Source organism: Chinchilla lanigera, unplaced genomic scaffold, assembly GCF_000276665.1.
Source record: "Chinchilla lanigera isolate Chin_1 unplaced genomic scaffold, ChiLan1.0 scaffold00005, whole genome shotgun sequence".
Taxonomy (NCBI): domain Eukaryota; kingdom Metazoa; phylum Chordata; class Mammalia; order Rodentia; family Chinchillidae; genus Chinchilla; species Chinchilla lanigera.
In genome coordinates this window covers 23,196,389-23,215,989 of record NW_004955406.1, presented here as the reverse complement: position 1 = coordinate 23,215,989, position 19,601 = coordinate 23,196,389, and the positions used below count along the sequence as shown (strand labels likewise).

General features: G+C 39.5%; 1 protein-coding gene across 3 annotated transcripts in view; it reads right to left on the bottom strand.

Moving 5' to 3' along the window:
• Window positions 1-19,601, bottom strand: part of LOC102003313 (chromosome unknown open reading frame, human C1orf21) — a 130,641-nt gene that overhangs the window by 41,627 nt on the left and 69,413 nt on the right. Inside the window, exons 4-5 of one of the 3 annotated variants that reach the window (XM_013521592.1) lie at window positions 11,852-11,967; window positions 6,948-7,055 (exon numbers count right to left, since the gene is read on the bottom strand). The exons of 1 other annotated variant lie outside the window; for it this stretch is intronic. In XM_013521592.1, coding sequence (XP_013377046.1) covers window positions 6,948-7,055; window positions 11,852-11,967 — 224 coding nt within the window. The remainder of the gene's footprint in view (window positions 1-6,947; window positions 7,056-11,851; window positions 11,968-19,601) is intronic. One more of the 3 variants, XM_005375052.1, reaches the window with a different exon arrangement.

Sequence of the window (19,601 nt, the reverse complement as noted above, 5' to 3'; positions counted from 1 at the left end):
CACAGGGGGCTGAGAACCATGGGCAATCTGGGCTCTTCCAGGAATAGGAAAAGAAACCTAAACTGGGAGATGATGGAAGAGACAGCTAAGACATTGTTTCCCTTAGCAGGATAAAAGCTATTTTAATGACATGAGATCCTTGTAAACTAAGTACTTTACCTAAAATAAACTGTCAACAACTGGGTTGAAGATCAAGCCATTTGAAAGGGCAGTTTGTTTTCATGGATCCATGTAACACTCATCTCAGAATCATCTTGGATGCTTGCTAAAAGGCAGATGCCCAGGTCCCATTCAAGACATACTGAGGGTGAGTCTACATCAAGGCCTGGAAATCTACAGTTTAAACAGGAGCCTAGGGAGCTTTACAGAGTTTAAGAGCTGGCTGGACATGGTGTGAATGCCTGTAACCTCAGCTACCCCAGAGTGAGGCAAGAGGACTGCAAGGCTGAAGCCATCTTAGGCAACTTAGTGAGACTCTGCCTCAAAATAAAATAAATAAAACAAGACAAAACAAAATAAAATAATGGCTGGAGAAGTGTTCAGTGATAGAATCCTTGCTAGTATGTGTGGGTGTGTGAGGTACTGGGTTCGATCCTTAGCACAGAAAAAAGCTGTTGAGTTTCTGCTTCAGAGAAAAGATATTTTCATATGTAGGACTTCCCATTTATCCTTCCATACAGCAGTTTTCAAGCAAAGCCTTTGTCTTGGTTACTTTTCTCTCGTTGCTGAGGCAAAATACCCATTGCCCAAAATTTAGGAAGGAAAGGTTTATTTAGCTCACAGTTTGTAGAGGTTTCAGTCCACACTCGGCTGGCTCCAAGGCAGAGCGGCATATGGCAGAGGGCAACAGTTCAAGGGGATGAAACACAGCAAAAGCAGCAAGAGCAAAAAGGGAGGAGTGGTAGAGAGCAAGCCTCTTTCCCTCCCTTATGCTGTATGCACACTCCCTGCCCCAGGGCACGTGTAGCACTCACACCCACAATCCCAACATTGGACGATGATAAATCAATCCTAAACTCTAGAAGCCCGCCCCATGACTGCATGAGGCTTTGGGGGGACATCCAGACACAAACCATAACAGCCCTGGAGTTAGACAGAACAGCCCTGGAGTTAGATAGAACTGCCGTAGAACTTCATCATTTGAAAAAGCACCTGTTTTTCAAAAACATTGGTCAACTACTGTTGGGTAGTGAGTGACAGGCTTAATGAAGTGTTCTTTTGCTTGGAATAATCTGATTTCTTTATGAACAGAACACATTTGACATGTCAGAATGAATTTATCATTCCTGTCTTAGTTTGTCTGATACTGAAGACAGTCAAACTCATTGTATTCATGTTGCTGTCAAGAGCCCTTCATTCCTCCTGTGTCATCTTCCAAAGGGAAGTGACAATACTGAGAGGGATCCTCAGTTCCCTTAAAATGTTCCCTCGCCTCCTTAGTTGTAAAGAAGGCAGCATCTTATTTACCGCTCAGGATGCTGCTAAGAAGCTCCCTCCCTGTGGGAAAGAGATAGAACATCTTTTTTTTCCTATCACTTCTTTTTATTTATTTTTTAAAATTTTAATTTTTATTTGTACATGTTCGCCCAAAATAATGATTAAATTCATCGTGGGGAGTTGGTACATGTACATAACACATCTTATCCCTTTCCCTCCCCCTTCCCTCGTCCTCCCACTCCATTTCTTGGGACTCTTCTCATTCGTAAAAGATCTATTTTTGTATTTCCTATTATCTCCTATCATTTCTTTGCTTCTTTTGTCTCAGGCTGACAGGACAAAGGCAGCTGCAGTTCTTTAAAGTTCCCTTTTCTAGTTGGTTCTGGGTTAGAAGTGTAGGAAGGAATTTCATATTCTCTTTCTGGACCAAGCAATAGGAAGTTTTACTTTCATAGAAATCCTACGGGCAGTGAGGGTTGGAATGATGAATCCTATACCGAGAAATGACATAAAAAGACTACACAGGAACTCTCAAAAGATTTGCCCCTCACATAAACTGTGTGCGTGCTTGCATGTGTGTGTGCATTTAAACTAGTGCATGTCAGAAGGTACATGAAAACTGGAAAAACCAAATATAAGCAGGAGATCTGGGGACATGTGTCCACATTTTAAAAATAGGAACATATCTAGATATAAAATAAACATTTAAGCTTTAGGGGAGTATAGTTTAATTTGCTGTCTTACATTTGATTTCTCAAGAGGTATTAATATGAGATAGGATACTGTCTCCTTCAAATGAAAGGAATGTTATCATCTTGCAGCATCGTGGTGGTTAGCTGAGTTTCCTTCATCCTACTAGACTTCCTGGATGTTTGCAAATGGAGAGGCTCAAGCCACCAGATGCAGCTATTAACTCGGGTCACCATGTCATTAAAATTACATGAAGTCAGCACTTTGACTGTTAAGTACTTGTCCATAGAAACCATTAGAATTATTAGTATTTTGTTTCAATTATCTAATAGTGATGAAGTTGGCATGTAAAATCTCTGCTTTTTGGAAGTCTTTTTTTTTCTAGAAGAGAAAATACACCTCTGCATTTCATTTTATACTGAACAAATGTGGAGTAGGGAAAATCAGTTTTCTAGCACATAATATTTTTCATGCCATTACTTTTCACGGTAGACTGGAAACATTTAAAATAATCTTTAAAATGTAAACTGAGTCATAAGAAATGCTCAGAACAGAGTTAACTGCATACTAACAAATTCAGAAAAAGTTATTAAGTCACCATGTAAGTAATTAAAAGAGACAAACTACAATGTTATAAATTCCACTGAGAATTGTAAGGGCTATTTCAAAAAGATGATGTACTTCCAAGTTTCTCAAATAATTAGATACAAATGCACAGAATCAAATAACTTAGAAGAAATATATTCAGGGGCTGGGGATCTAGCTCAGCGGCAAAAGCGCCTGCCTGGCAAGCGCAAGGTTGTGAGTTCGGTTCCCGGTACCGGAGAAAAACCAAAACCAAAAAAAAAAAACAAAACAAAACAGAAGAAATATATTCAATTTTTGCCAGAGATGCTTTTATTATGATAAGTTATGTGGCAATAAAAACAACTCCCTGTATCAGGAATTTAACAGAACACATGTTTATCTCTTGTATGTGCTACCTGCAGTGCAGGCTGCAGGAGGTTCTGCTCATGCCAGTCATGCAGGAACGCGGGCTAACAAAGGCCCCATGACAACATGTGCTTTCATAATTACCAGAACTGGAGTTGAGCATAGGCTAAATAAATGCTTGTATATACTCAGCCAAAGCATGTCATAGGACACCCAGATTGAAGAGTGGAGAAAATACAATCTTACAGTGTGTTTGGTAGGAGGAAAACTGAAATATTTATAGACAGTACTAGTAATTACCAAAATTCTATTTAAAAAAAAGTATTCTTGATCATGGAACTAACATTAATCATACAGCTCTCCTACTCTGAGTTGGCTGATGTGCAACTATGTCAAATACCTTATTTATATTAACTTATATGTGTTTCACAGAAATATGGGAAAATGTTTTATTGAAAGTTTATACTGGGCCAACATGCTGTTCAGAGTTTACAATTCAGAATAAATTTCAACTACTTGGCTAGCTGACCGTAATGGTTAGCATTGGTAAAATTCTGCTAAATACAACCTGAACATAACAAAAGCTGTGGGTTATACTGCAGAAAACTGTGCACACACATGCACATACACACAGCCCTTTATTTATTCATGTTTTCCCTTCTTTTTGTTTTTTTGAGACAGGGTCTTGTTACGTAGTTTAGACTGGTCTTGAACGCAATATGTAGCTCAGGCTGGCCTCAAACTTGTGAATGCTGGGATCACAGGCTTGCACCACTACACCTGGCCATCTCTTCATTTCTCATTTTTCTTTCCCTACCATAAAATAGAACAAAACACAAGGGAATGGGGAGAAATCACATAATTATGATTCATGACAACAACAATCGTTTTTAAGAATTCAACTGTAAACTCTGCCTGCTTCCTAGCACCTAGAAGACTGCATTTGATTGCTGACTAGCACAAAATAAACACGTTTGAAAGCAAGATTTTCCTGATGATTAAAATTATAGCCAACAAAACCAAAGTATATTTGATCAAAGTTGACAGAGTATTACAGCAAAGTATGTGTTATCCATACGCATTTAATTTTTCAACAAATAAAAAGCCACAATTTGTGCAGAATTGCTAAACTTTTCCTGTGATGTACCAAAATCTTGACTGGCTTTTCTCACTAAGCTGAGAAACTGTAAATGCCAAAGTTAAAAACAAAAAGTTAAACGGTCCAGTTTTTCATAAAGGGACGATCTTTTTTCTCACATTCAGTGCACATATAAGCCAGCCAAAAATTAAAATCAGACTCCAGCCTCACAGAAATAGCTGGACACACCCACAACTCTTTTTAATTCCGTAACTGTCGGTGCCCAGAAAAATGTGCTGAGTTTCCCACTGTTGATATAACAAATTAAGCCACAAGTGTAGTGGCTTAGAACAACATAAATTTATTACCTTGTACTTCTGGAGGTCAGATATAGCCCTCAGTAGGGCTATAACCTTCCTAGGGGCTCTTGGGAGAAGGCTTCCTGGCCTTCTCTAGCTCTTAGACATTACCTGCATTATTGGCTCATGGTCTCTTTTCCATCCTCAAAGCCAGAAGTGAAGCACTGTCTCTCCAACCTCTACTTCTGTCTTTTTTTAAAAAAATTCTAATTCTACTGTCCCTCTCTTATAAGGATCCTTGTGGTTATTCTTGAGTCCTCTCAAATAACTCAACATAACATCAAGACCTGTAATTTACTCACATCTACAAAGTCCAGTTTACCATGTAGGGTAACACAGCTATAGGTCCATGAGATTGGTCAAGTGCATCTCTGGTTCTCAAAGATTCACACCCACTCCATACGCAAAGTCCTAACTCAACCCACAGTCCCCCGAATGCTCAGCCCATTACAACAATCACTCAGGTTTCAAATCCCGTTTAAGTCTCATCAGCTCAAAAGCCCTAAGCCTCATCATCTTAGTCATCTAAATTAGGCTGGGTAAAGCTCTGACTATAGTCCATGCTAGGGCAGAATTTCCTGTACCTAAGAACATGCAGAACTGGAAAACAAGTTAAGTGCTCCCCAAATACAATGGTGGACATGCATAAAAGGACAACTATAAGCATTCCCATTCAAAAGAAGAAAAATGGGGGGGGGGGGAAGGCCAAATCCAAGTGATTTCAAAATCTATCTAGGTAAAGTCCATTAGGTTTTAAGGCCTGGGAATAATCCTGTGGTTCAAGATTCTGCCATCTAGGCCTGCAGTTCTGTCTCCATAGTCATTTTTTCTTCTTATTGAAGGGTAGTACATGTTTGTAGCTAAGTAGTTTTATCAGCTTGTTTCCTTTCTGTAGAATTTTGGGAGTAAGAGAGCTTTCTTTTATATCACACTATCTCTTTCAGTCCAGTCCACCAGAATTCTGGTGGTATAACACCCTCAAGAACTTCATAGGTCTCTGGGTATATCATGGGAATTCGCTCTTCATGTTTTTCCTGGATAACCCCATCTCTACTCCTGGCTTCTCCTGAGATGGCTGAGCAAATGCATAAATCACATCCCTACTCTGTTCAAAGATTCATCTGTATGACTCACTACTTTGACCTCTTAATACTTTTCCAGGAATTAGCAAATGGTTATCCAGTCACACCCTTGGCGTTCCTTCTACAGCATGCTTTCCTAGTGGCAAATCTCCTAATTATAGTGTCTTTTATAATGTGCGTAGGCAGAGTTTTCTCAAATCATCCAGTATTTCTTTTTAATTTATCAGTTATTTCTTCAATTTATCTTTTTCTTCTCACCTTAGCTCAGAGTACAATTCAGCTAAGTTTCTTACTACTGTATCCTAAGAGTCACCTTTCCTTTAGTTACAAACAACACACTCATCAATTCCTTCAGATCTCCCACAAGTGGTGCCTTTTATGTCCACGTTTCTGCCAACAATCTCTTTATGGTGTCAGGTATTTCCCAAGACAATATAGGCTTTCTCTATCATGCTCTTCCCTTTCTTCTGAGCCCCTGCCAGAAGTCTTTAATATCTGTATTTCTAACAGTCTGTTCAAAGCAACCTAAACCTTTTCTATCATGTTCTTCAAAATTCTTAGTCTCGGCTCCCTTTCCAATTCCAAAGGCAATTCTGCATTTTTAAGTCCTTATTACAAAAGAACCATATTTCAAGTTATAAAAACCTGTATTGGTTTTTTACCACAACTTAATATATCACCACAGAATCAGAGCTTACAAAATGGAAGTGGCCAAAGTCTAAAACTGCTTTGAAGGACTTGATACTGTGAGAGAGAATCTCTTCCCTTGGCTTTTCCCACTTCTAGAGATGCCTGGCCTGGCTCATGGCTCCACTTTTCATCTTCAAGACAGTGTCTCAGCATCTCTCCTTTCTGACCTCTGCTTCTGTCTTTATATCTTCTTTTACTGACTCTGACTCTCCTGTCTCCTTCTTAAAGAATATTTATTGCTCCATAATGTTAAATAAAATAAATTAGACACAAGCTTCAATATCACATGATTTCCCTTATATGAGAAATGTAAATTATAAATAAAAAGCAAAATAAAAGGTAGATAATAAAGGTAGCATGCAGGGAGGTCTATGTTTCTCAAATGGGAAGGGGATCCAGAGATAAAGGGAGGAAAAGGGGATGAAAAAGGAAGAATGAAGATGTATTAGGTACATTACCAACTCCACAAAGAAATGTAAACATTATGTACTGCAAATGGGTTCCAATAAAAAAATTCCCACTGCCAAAAAATTTCATTTTCTATCTTAAGGTTTATAATTGTATTATTAAAAGTGTAACATTTTTACTTAGCGTCTTCCTTCCAATCAGCTTTGTAGGTCTGTCTACCAGTTTCAACTCAGAAGATGTGCTTATGTTTCTTGGAACTTAAATACATACCTGTGATTGTTCTGAAGTGGCCTCAGAATGTGATCCATTTGTGATACTAGTGACACTTAAAGGAGATACTTCAAATGTAACATCATCTAGGGCCAGAATAGATGACAACTGAGAAAAGTAAATTAGTGTTCATATAAGAGGCTCATTCTAGGTGCATGAATAAACACTAATTTTCTTTAAAAAAAAAAAAAAAAAAAAAAAAAAAAAAGAACACATGATTGAATTTGACTGACCTGGCTAATCCAGGGTATCTCTTAGATTCTAGAATCTCTAGATTCTTTTTTTTTTTTTTTTTTTTTTTGGCTTTTTTCCGGTACCAGGAATCGATCTCATGACCTTGTGCTTGCCAGGCAGGCACTGTGCCACTGAGCTAAATCCCCAGCCCTGGAATCTCTAGATTCTTAATCTAGTCACATCTGCCAAATCTCTCTTTCCACGTAAGGTATCACATTTACAGATTTAAAGAATTAAGATGTAGACACTGGTGGAGAGGAAGAGTCATCATTCTATTCTGCATATCACACTTGCAGAACTCACTCTGTTCAGGCTGAATCAGTTACAAAACCAAGTCTATGGATCAATAGGAAAAAGTATACAGGGACAGCAACATGGATTACCAAGTACTGGTGGAAAACCATAGTGGAGAAACCTAATGGCTCCTTCTTCACTTCCCTCTACGGTACTTACGTGCTAGACTGTGCTAGGAAGTCAGGGATACAACCCTCACCCACTAATGACAAATAAAATAGCAAAGATTTTTAGAAAGGGAAGGATGTGTGGTGGAAGCACTCAGAACACTCCAGGGGAGGAGGTTAGGGAAGCTTCTAGGAGTGATCCGGAAGGGTTGGTCTTAAAGTAAGATGGATGTGGACACTGGGATCCACAGAGGAGTCTGGGACAGCAGAGAGCATGAGTGGTTTGAAGACTGTTAGACGGACCAGGGGTGAAGTGAACAGGGCTGTACCATGACAAAGCTCATACCTGAGCATTGTCCTTTGAAACATAAGGGAACTACTGAAGAAGTTTATGAAGCCTCTGACAAAATGCCAGAGTTTTTCAAAACTGAAAACAGAGAGCAGTCAAGAAACTGTGCCTATAAGTCAGGAGAGATTTTATAGGGAGCTGAACAGAGACAAGAGGAGGACCACAGCGAGGGTGGGCTCTTGAGTCCAACTACTTTTCAATTTTGCCCTTGTGTGATCTGAGCAGCTTCCATAACCTCTGTGCTCCAGCTTCCTCAGCCGTGAACTGGGGAAAAAAGCAGTCCCTGATTTACTGGTTTGCCTGTTATACAACAGCAAGTGTATAACAAGTCATTGTTTGCTTACATGGACAAAGAATTAGTGGCTCTGGAGAGTTGTCAGGGTTTCAGTGAGTGCCTATAACATTCTAGGCATCTTGTTCAGCTTTGAGGGACACAACAATTGCAAATGCTAGAGAAACAAAAGCCAAAAGCTAAATGATAACATAAGAGGCAGTAAGATTTGAGGTCAATTGAATTCATGGGGGAGGCGGAAGAGAAAAAACAAACAGCCAGAGTTTTGGCTTACCTCTTGGTAGAAAATGGTGGTGACCAAATGAAAAATAAAGTAGGCTTAGAGCTACTGGTAGGAGGATGAAATATGGATAAAAACAGGTACTTTTTCTTCACTGCTGAGTGCACAATGGACTGGTAGATATTCCTAATAAAGGTAATTTTCTTGGTAAGCAAAAAAAAAAAAACAAAAAAAAAACCTGTGACTATTAATGCAGAAGTGCATTTTTTTTTTTTTTTTAAAAAAGGAACAAAAGTTATGCATCAAGGTGTACACCTGGATGGCCTAAACAGTCAGGAGAACATGGGAAGAAAATACACTCTTTCTGAACACACTATATTCAAATGTGTACCATATTAGACAATAGGCTTTATATATCATATCTTCCACATGTGTGGAGTGCAGTCAGGGTTCATATGGAAGCAGGGCATGTGAGAGCCTAGTCATGTATGTGTGTGTGTAGGGGGCTATGTGACTACACTGCAGGTGGAAACAACATCTGCTGGAGGCCTGAACATCTGAGGGCCTGGTGCATTTGGAGAAATGAAGAAAAGTCACGTGGGTTTATAGCTGAAGTAGGGAGTCCAGGGAGGAGAGAGGGGGGAGATGAAGCTGAGCTGTGAGCCTCTGCCACACCTCCACAACCTTGGGAGACAAATGAAATTTTTCTAGGAGTGACAGAGAGCTTCTGGAGGCTTTTCAGTAGGGAAGTCACATGACCAGATCTGGGCTCTAAAAAGATAACTGCACGGCTCCAGTGAGAACCAGAAGTAGGAGCCTTCTTAGGAGTCCAGGGGAATTCTGCCATGAGGGAAAAAAGGGTGGGATTTGTAAGGAGAGGAGCCAGCAAGACAGTGAAAACAGAGTGCTATAAAAATGCTCCAACCTTCTATTAAAAGTGCCAGAACTCAAACTGATTTACTTCAAGCAGAAAAATAATTGATTGGCCTTCCTAATGGGAATCTCATCTGGCCAAGTGGATTCAGAGAGCCAAACCATGCCCTTTCTTTCCTTATCTCTCATTTTGGCTTACTATCTTGGTTTTATTTACTGTCTGACCCCCTGAACTTGAGATTCAATCCTTCCCACTCTGCGGCCCAACAGGCAGAGAGCTTTCCCTGCTGGGCCCACGTACAGGAACCTAGGGATGCACAGATCAGCCTGAACAGCCAGGCGTTTGCCATTGCGGCAGAGGTGGGTCTCAGGAGGTGGCAGGACCCTTTCTGGGAAAAGAGAAGCAGCAGCCACCTTAGCAACTTCCACTCACCTGCCTACAAACTCTTCACATTACTTTTTTTTCTACTAATATACTTGTTTACACAGACATGTGATGATCTTTCTTGTATGCATTATGACTTTTAATGGTTTTTCAAATTTTTCACATACAAGGGATTTAAGTTTTGAACTGGTAAAAAATTGATTTTTAAATTTTTCTTCAAGCACTTCAAAATTAAGTTCATTTTTAAGTAACACATAAAATATAAACATTGTACATATTTATGGGGTACTGTTTTCTCGCTCTTCTGTGATTGGTCCTGGTTAATTTTATATTTAGCCTTCTCTTGCACAGTTCCCATTAGGAATCCTAGCACAGGAGGGGAAGTCGATGTTTTTTTATAGCACCATCTCCCTCCAGCTTTTCAGCTAATACAAATGTCAGTTCTGCTGTGCTATAATTATTTTACAGTGTGGATGAAGTTTGTCACTATATTTCTACACTGTCTTGACAATCAATTATCAAGTCTGTCATTGTTTCATTATTGAGGTACTCTTAGCCTGACTCCTAGGTAAAGACCAGTTATAGCTAGAATTTGGGTTGAAGTTAAAATTTACCATACTCAAGCAATAAAGAATAAGCTGCATTGTCCTCCCACTCCTTTTAGAGAAGTGTGCTGCCAGAAATATCTTCATTCTAAACATTGCAAAGAGAACTGACCCCGATATGCTTTCAAGGGGTTTGTTTAGCCATGTGTTTCTTCATTTGTTTATCTTTTCAGCCTTTTACCTTTCTAGAAAAGCTCCTTTACTATGTGTCTCTACTTTTGCCCTCAAATTTGGTCCACATTCTAATAATACATCTGAGCTGTGCACTTACAGTCCATGGGGGACAGCGATGGGTGTGGGACCCTCGGCAGCGTGTCAGGGAAAAAGGAGAGCACAGGTCATCTATGCCCCTTGCCTGCCTCTCTCCTTTCTCTTCCTTCCAAGCTTCTTTCCTAGGGGACTTTCAGCTTAGGGGCCCATCGCTGAGACAATGAACTTGAGTTTACTACGTCTACCTCGCGTGAAAGAGATTTCTGAACATTTCCACTCTTTCCCTCCATTCTTCCCACTCCTTCTGGGCTCAGGAGAAAAACTAATCTTAAGAGTGAGTTTACTTGTTCTCTTGTTCCTTGCTTCTGAACTTCAGTGAAAATCTATTTGAATAAAAAGAAAAAATAAAAATAAATGTTTAAAAGCTTTAGTGAACTGTTTTAGGTCTGAATATAAGATGGCCCCCGTTTTTCTAAAGAGATCCTCAGAAGTGTCGTGGCAAGGTCAACTGTACAATTCCCTTACGTGTGGGTGAAACATTTAGGGGGTTTTGTCACAGGCATTTAAAGCTGCTTTTGCTAAAAGCACGAACTCTTCACTTGGGCCTGCAGCTCTGTGGTGCTACCATAGAATTCAGGTCAGATTCCTGCTAAGTGTGTAAGGAGTGTCTTTCTAAAAATTTGTAATACAGAGTTAATTAGCCCTAACCTATCTAACCTCTCTTTTCCTCCTTTAAGACTGATAACACTACAAGACCTAAGATGTCTTCAAGTTCCTGGAATAGCCATTCTTGCAGGCAGATCACCCTATGACAGGAATGAGGCTGCTTCCCATGTGGGAGGAAATAGGCTAGGAAGGAGGGGCAATCATTTTGTGATGTGAACCAAATTGCCCCCTCGAGCAATAACACTTTTCTAAGAGCCGGAAGGACCCTGCTAACTAAACCTGAGATAATGATCAGCCAGACCACAGGTTAATCACGCTGCTCGACTGCTTATACCTCTTGTCTACTTTTGTGCCTTCCTTATATAATCTGGAAGCTCTTGTCAGGACGCTGGAAGAGAGGGTTTAGGATGCTGGTTCCCTTGTTTCTTCTGGGCACACTGGATAATAAATTCCTTTTTTGCTTACCCACCACCTGTCTCTCTCTGATTGGACTCTTGAAGCAGCAGGTGGCCAAATCTGGTCTCCTGGGCTCACCAGTATGAGGCCTCTGGCCTAGAATCCCAGTAAAAACTACTTATATAGATTAATTCAAATACATCTGCATATACATTTAAATCATATATTATGCAAAAATATATTAATTTAGAAATATTACTTTTGCACACTCACATTTGATGAAACAGTTTGAACTTTTCTGATGCCTCTGAGATCAGAGTTTTCACAGTCATTTAGCATTGCTAACTTTTTGAGTCTTCTCCTGTTTTCAGGATGTATCATCTTTACTCCTAATTTGTTTGAAATAAAATGTACTTTGAATTCTTTATTCCAAGTCACCAGTAATACTCCACATTGTTACTTATTGTCTTCCTTACTCAAACTAACTGTTAAAAGGCTGTTTATCACAACATACAGAAATAATGACTAATTGGAATGACTTCTTTTTTTCTCATTGAAAAGCAAAATTAATCATGCTGGGAGACTTCCACAAGCATCTGGGTCAGAGACCACAGCCAATGTTTTAAACTATTATGTCTCCCCTACACTCAGTGTTCAATATGGGACCAACAGGCAAAGTGGCATTCATTTTTCTGAAGAATTTTTTTCATAAAACTTTGTTTGTGCTCTGCCATACCACAATGCAGCAGACACTTTTTTCATGTGAATAATGATTTAAGGAATATCTTTTGTCAAGATCAAAGGTTTCTTGGTAAAATTTAATAAAACACTAGAAACTTTATTCCACTTCTCAAAATTCAGTTTCAGCACATTACTGAAAGCTCACAAATGTGAAAATTTTTTCTGTTGCCCAGCAATCATTTGGTAGAAGACACGCTAAAGGCAACAAAACACAACAAAAACCAAACCAATCAACAGGTAGTGGGGCCTATTTGCCTATATGCATCTTCTCTACTTCTCTCCTCACCTCCCTCTTAGTTATAGGTTACAGAATATAAATTGCTAGAAAAGAGCAAGCCATATTTAACTTATGTCTTATCAAGGCCATATATATGTATTTTATTGATGTTTCCATGACAATTTGACAATGAAAAACTGCTTTTGATTCCTTGTTAAAGTTTCTCATAATTATAAAAATAATAACAATAATAAAAATAATAGTTACTATTGATGGAACCCTTCTCCAGTACAGATGCCACACTAGGGTCTTAGGGTATTAACTGATTTAATACAGATAAAATGCCAAACACAGGCCCCAGTGGTACTAGCTCCATAGTTGCCAGCAACTATTACTTTTGCTATTATTTTCTTATCATTTAATCCTCATAGCTATATGAGGTAAGCACTACAATTGACAAGAACAGTAAAGAAAACATTAAGGAAAGAGAGGCTCTGGGATGATGTAAATTGACAAGGTGAGAGAGTTACCGGCTAAAATGAATTGGAACTCTTTATATCTCTTTCACTATATACTCTTTTTCGCTTTTTAAAAATTTTTTACTAGTACATGTTGCAGGACAGAATAATTACATTCACCAGGGGAGTTAGTACATGTACATAACACATCTTATATCTTTTTACTTCCCCTAGCCTCCTTCCTCGTTCCCTCCATCTATTGGTACTCTTCCATTTTGCAAAAGATCTACCCGCCTCTACACATTTTTGAAGTACCTCCTTATGTTCCAGTATCTAAAGATGAGATTTAGGCCTGGATGAGACACACAATTTTAATGACACAGGACAGAATCCTGGAAATGCCCATATGGTCAGTGCTCAGACAGAGTAGCTGTCTATACCAGTTTAAAGCAGGTCAAGGTGGACAATGTAAAAGGATGATGTGCCCTGGAGTAAATAACAAGGAGTATAGAGACCAGGAATAATTGGTAAGAACATGCCTTCTCTATAGGCTTTCTTTTTTTTCTTTTTTTTGTCTTTTTGAGACAAGTTCTTGCTATTGCAGTTCAGGTTGGCTTTGAGCTCACTTTGTAGCCCAGGCTGGTTTTGAACTCACAACTATCCTCCTGCCTCGGCCTCCCAAGCACTGGGATTACAGGTGTGCACCACCATGCCTGGCTTGCTATTGGCTATCAAATTCAAATTTTTTAAAGGGTTATATGATGGCCAAATAATATATGTATCCAGTGGTAGGCCTAAGCTGGTTCTTATTAGAGAGAGCAAATTGTTAAATATTTAGGAATTTTTTAGGCCAACTGGTAGTAGGCCAATTGAATTTAGCCTTGGTGGGAGAATTTACACTATGGAAACGGGCAAACGATATACACAAACTAGGACTTCACTCACTCCTGCCAAGAGCTTGTTTACCAGTGTTATACATAAATCTTATTTAACAATCATAAAGATTTGTTTGCTATCTCTACCTACCTCTTTGTTCTATGTTGACTAAGGTAGAGTGGCTTTACATAATTATGTAACAGTATTTCCTCTCAAACATACACCCACTATATGTGGTTAAAAGGAAACTATAATCCCAGGAAGTGTTTTGGATGGACTACAGGGTCATCAAGCTATTTTAAAAATATAGGGTAAGGGACTTTCAAAGCTTGGCTTCTCTGGTTCAGGCTTAACATATATGGCTTCATCATGGTCATCTCCACAGCACAGTGACCCCTTCCCAAACTGGTAACAGTGAGAGCCTTTTCCAAAAAAATACCAACAGACCATGACAGTTTCTATCATCGTGTCTTATAGAAAGTTTTTTTTTTTTTTTTTTTTAATTTTTTTCTCTTCCAAATTAGACAGTTGGCTACTGAGGTGACTTTCTTTGAAAGGAGAACAGTTATCTTGAAATAAATTAAGTGTCTTCCTTGTTTAAGCTTCCAAAGAAGAGAAAAACCAAGCCTGACAAAATGTGCAGAAAGTAACAGAACTTTGGTAAACTGTGTGCAAAAGGTCTTTCCACCATGTCCTAAAAAATGTGCACCTTTCATGTAAAGACGAGTGAGGATGGAAATGAGAGAATTGACAATGTGAACTGCTGCATCCGTTTAAGTAGCTGCCACCTGCTCTGCTGCTTCTGACTCACTTGAACAACTCCACGTTCTCTTGGACTAATATGAGCTGCAGAAGCCAGATAAAGCTGCCTGGTGCATTCCACCTGGCAAAGGAAAACTCAGGGACGACATCCTCATGTTGCCTGTGAGAGCCACTTTCTTCCTCACTGTCCCTAACGGAGACCTGTCACGCTGCTTACACATCTGTCTCTTCTCACTGCGGAATATTTTAAATATTTCAGCTTAATAAGACTAAGCCCTCTGATAGCGTCTTATCTGGCTTTGTTTATAGCAGATAACAGTGGTAGGCCCTCCACAAGTGCCTGCGGAACAAGTAATTGAACTTTGTCCTCCTCTTACCTCTGTGCTACAATGTTCGGCAACTTTCATTTTACTCAAAATGAAGTTCACAAAGATTAGATGGCTCAGAGATGAGAGGGAATGTTACACTCCAAGGGTCTCCTAAACTTTAAGTGTTTTCTAGCCAGCTTCATCAAATCTTTTCAATGTCCTTTCCTTATTTTTATATTTTTTATTAAGCTTACTGTACAATTTAGATATACATAATGATCAGGTTCATCATAGGGAATTTGTACCCATTTATGGTGTATCGCATTTCTCTATTTTTTCCCAATCCCCTCCCCTCCCTTCAACCCCTCTTCCCCTCCCACTTAAAATGGAAAAGTTTGTTTCCATTTTATCCTTCTTTTCTCATTTTTATCTTTTCCCTTCCTTCCCTCCTCCCCTCCCTAGTTCCCCTTTCTTTTGAACCATTTCTTCCCTATTTCACAATACTGTTATACACTTTGGTCCTTCTTTATGCTTTTGGTTTCCCACACTAGAGAAACAATGCAGTATTTACACATGTGTGACATTTATTTCACTTACGGGTATGGTCTCAATATGCATCCATTTACCTAGAAATGCCTCAAGTGTATCCTTCTTTATGGCACAGTAGTACTCTATTGCATAAAAAACCACATCTTTTTTATCCATTCCTAGGTTGATGGGTGTATGGGTTGTTTCCAAGATGTAGTTATTACAAACTGTGCTGCCATAAACATGGGTGCAAATGTATCACTGTGGTATAAAGTTGTCATTCTTCTGGGAAGATACCCAGAAGGGGAATAGCTGGGTCAAATAGGACTTCTTTTTTTTTTTTTTTTTTGGTTTTTTTCCGGTACCAGGAACCGAACTCACGACCTTGCGCTTGCCAGGCAGGCGCTTTGCCGCTGAGCTAAATCCCCAGCCCCCTCAAATAGGACTTCTAATTCTAGTTTTTTGATGAATCTCCACACGATTTCCACAGTGGCTGTAGGAGTCCACACTCCCACCAATAGTGGACAAGGGTTCCTTTTTCCCCACAGCCCCTCCAGCATTTGTTATTGGCTGACTTCTTGATAGTATCTATTCTTTCTGGAGTGAAATGGAATCTCAGCATTATTTTAATTAGCATCTCTCTAATGACCAGTGATGTTGAGTGGTTTTTCACATATATGCCATTTGTATTTCTTCTTCTGAGAAGTGTATATTCATCTCAGACGCCCATTTTTCGGTTAGGTCATTAAATCTGGGAAGTCTGATTTTTTTCAATTCTTTATATGCTCTAGATATTAGTCCCTTGCCTATGGGATAACTGGCTAAAATTTTTTTCCCACTCTGTGGGGTGTCTTTTCACTCTACTGGCATTTTTTTTTTTTTTTTTTTTTGCTGTGGAAAAGCTTTTTAATAAGATGAGATCCCAGTTGTTGATTCTTTGTATTATTTCCGATGCTATCGGGGTTTTGTTCATGAAATCTTTGCCTACACGTATGTTTTCAAGGGTCCTACTTATTCTCTCTTCTAGTTGATACAGTGTTTCTGTTTTAATGTTTAAATATTTGATCCATTTTTATTTTAGATTAGTGTATGGGTCTAGTTTTAGTCTTTGGCATTTGGGAAGCCAGGTTTTCCAGCTATATTCTAATAAGATGGAAAACATTTACAGAGTCTGTAATCTTAAAGGACCACTGCTGTACCCCATAATCCAATGAACAACAGTGATCTGTGGGCATGGTTGTATTTGAAAACCTCCAGATTCCATAAGGGTTTGATATGAAGGACTTAGCAAAGTGCAGGCTCACATGTGCAGAGCCTTTTAGATGCTTGTGAACTCTGGAGAACTCAGAGCAAACTAGGTGAGAAAAATATGGCACTTGGGTTTGTTTACAACTCCAATGCCAATCCACTTAACAGAGAGAAATCCCACATAATTTTCTAGTGAGAGGAAATAAAGCTGGACTAGAAACCAAAAGCAGCTGAAGGAACCACAATGAGCATAACGGTCAGAATTCTAAAGAACCAGTATTCAGAAAACAGATTCAGTGTGGAGTCTAGAAAACCAGGGCTCTGAGGCAGCCAGATCTTTAAGAACTAGACTCTGTACTTTCTGTCTAGAAATCCCTTAACCTCTCAGAGCCTCAATTTCTCAATCTATAAAAGTGTAACACAGCATCTTTTATAAGCACCATCATCCCATTAAATGAGATGAAGTGAGATCATGCAAGTACCTGGAACATGACAGCTGTTCCATAATTCTCAGATATTATTACTATTTATCTTCATGATGCATCATTCTGTTTTGATTATTAGTGTAATAATCAATAGCAATTATATAAATAGCAACTTATATAAATATATATATAAATTATATATATAGCAATTTATATAAATATATATATAAATAGCAATTATATAAATCAATTTACAATAAACTGTCTGAATGTTGTGGAGTCTGGAAGCAAGCAAGGCACCTTTAGAGATGGTCTAGAGTAGCCCATCACCATACATAGGCAGTAACTAATGTCTGGAGAGACAGAAGGACTTGAAGAGGCTATATTGATGGTGGCAGACTTCGTAGTCTTCTGTTTGTCTGTTTCTCCCTCACTGTCCCTACCTGAGACCTGTCACTCTGCTTATGCATCTGTCTCTTCTTATTATGGGCTATTTTAAATGTTTCAGCTTGATAAAACGTAAGCCCTTTCTCCCTTTCTCCCTCCCTCTCTCACTTTCCCTTTCTTTCTGCAGTGCTGGAGATGAAATCCTGGGCCTCTTGCATGCCAGGCAAGTGCCCTACCACTGAGCTACACCCCAGCTCCATCAACAGCCTATTCTTTAGTCCAGAGCTCCTTCCCTTCTACTGTGGGACTTCTGTAGCTGACAGAGTTACAAAAGAAGCTGCTTACTTTCTAATTCTGGACTGTGTGCCCTGTAAGAAGCAGGTGAAACATGCAGAAGGTGACTCATTCTGAGCTGTGATGGCCAATCGGTAATGACTCACGACTGCAGCTAATGTTACTGAGTGCTGGTTATGTGCTAGGACTCAGGAGAAATGTGCCTCAGTAAAAACTCAGGAGTATGCTTGGAACACGCCAGGAGAAATGGAACAAGTATATCCTAAAATGTAAATTAATGAAGCCTGTAAATTATAATCAGATGTGTTTACTATACAGACCATCATGATCCACTTGCAGGAGAGGTGGGTCTAGGGACCCCTGGCTGTCTGCTCCTACTTAGGGGTAAGCTCTAGACAGATGACCGGAAGCTCTGGGGCATGTGGACTCTGGGCTTCAGGGATGTGACAGGGTTTTTAGCTATATAACTGCTATGGTTTAAATCTGGAATGTTCCCCCCAAAGCTCGTGCGTGTAGAGATAGGGTTTTAGGCAGGTGATTGGATCATGGGGGTGCTATACCCATCAGTGGAGTTCAGAGCCGAATAGGCTGTTAAGAGCTGTGGCGCAGTAGGAAGGGGCAGGTCACTGGGGGCATACCTTGAAGGTGCATTCTTTCACTCTCTGCTCCCTGGCTGCCATGGGTTGAGCAACTTTATCTTCGCCCTGCCCCTCTGCTATCCTGATACTGATGCACAGTGAGCTGACCAGGGACTAAAACTGTGAGCCAAAATAAATTTCCCTTCCTTGAAGTTGTGAGCAGTGGGTATTTTGTGCTAGTGGTGAAAAAGTGACAAAGACAGCAACTGAACAGAGAAGGTACATCTGGTCTTTTGCTTGGAGAATCTATACCTTTCTGCCAGCATCCTGAGAGTCAAATGGGGGATGACAACAAAGGGTCTTGGCACTCAAGATGTAGGTTTTCATTTAAAAGCCTGGCCTTCATTTTGGTTTTCTTGCCTTTCACAGAACCTGACTGTAAGGAATGGGGATGGTGACTCCAGGGTCTCCTTTTTAAACAACTTTCAGTCAATCCTGTTGTTTAAGCTTTATCATCTCCTGCATTTACAGAGATATCTGGTGGTAGAAATTCCCAAGCCTTTGTCATTTCTCTAGTACAACCACCTGGCTTTCTTGCATTAGTTAAGTCAGTATTTACTCTCTCTGCTCTCTGACTTATGGAATGCTGATACTGTGGTCTCCTGTTCTTTTGGTATCTCAGAATTTTTACTGGGATTCTTTAAAGTCTGACAGCTGTGTTCTATCTATTCCACATAGTCCATTGTAGGCATTTTGTATATATTTTCTAATTCTATGGTCATACACAGCAGTTGTTATTATTACCCCCAGAGATGAGGAAAGAGTTTTAATAACTGGACCAATATCTTTCAGAGGGTTTGAACTCAGCTAATGACAGAACCCAAGATATAGATCACAACCACACCCAAGGATGGGGGGGGGGTGAAATAATGTTAACAATGACTGCCAACCATCACTGGGAATTCACTATGTGCAATTCATTGACTGCAACAGCTCCATGAGACAGGTACTATTTCTACTAATCCTTCTTATAAAAGAGGAAACTAAGTCACAGAATGGTAAAAGATCCTGCCCAGGATCACAAAGTCAGAAACTGTGTCCTAGATGCTCACCAAACACACATAGATCTACCTTGAAGGTGTCCTCAGCTTGCTTTAGGAACTTCCCCAGCTTGGGTTTTTCTTCTCTTTCCTAGATGACT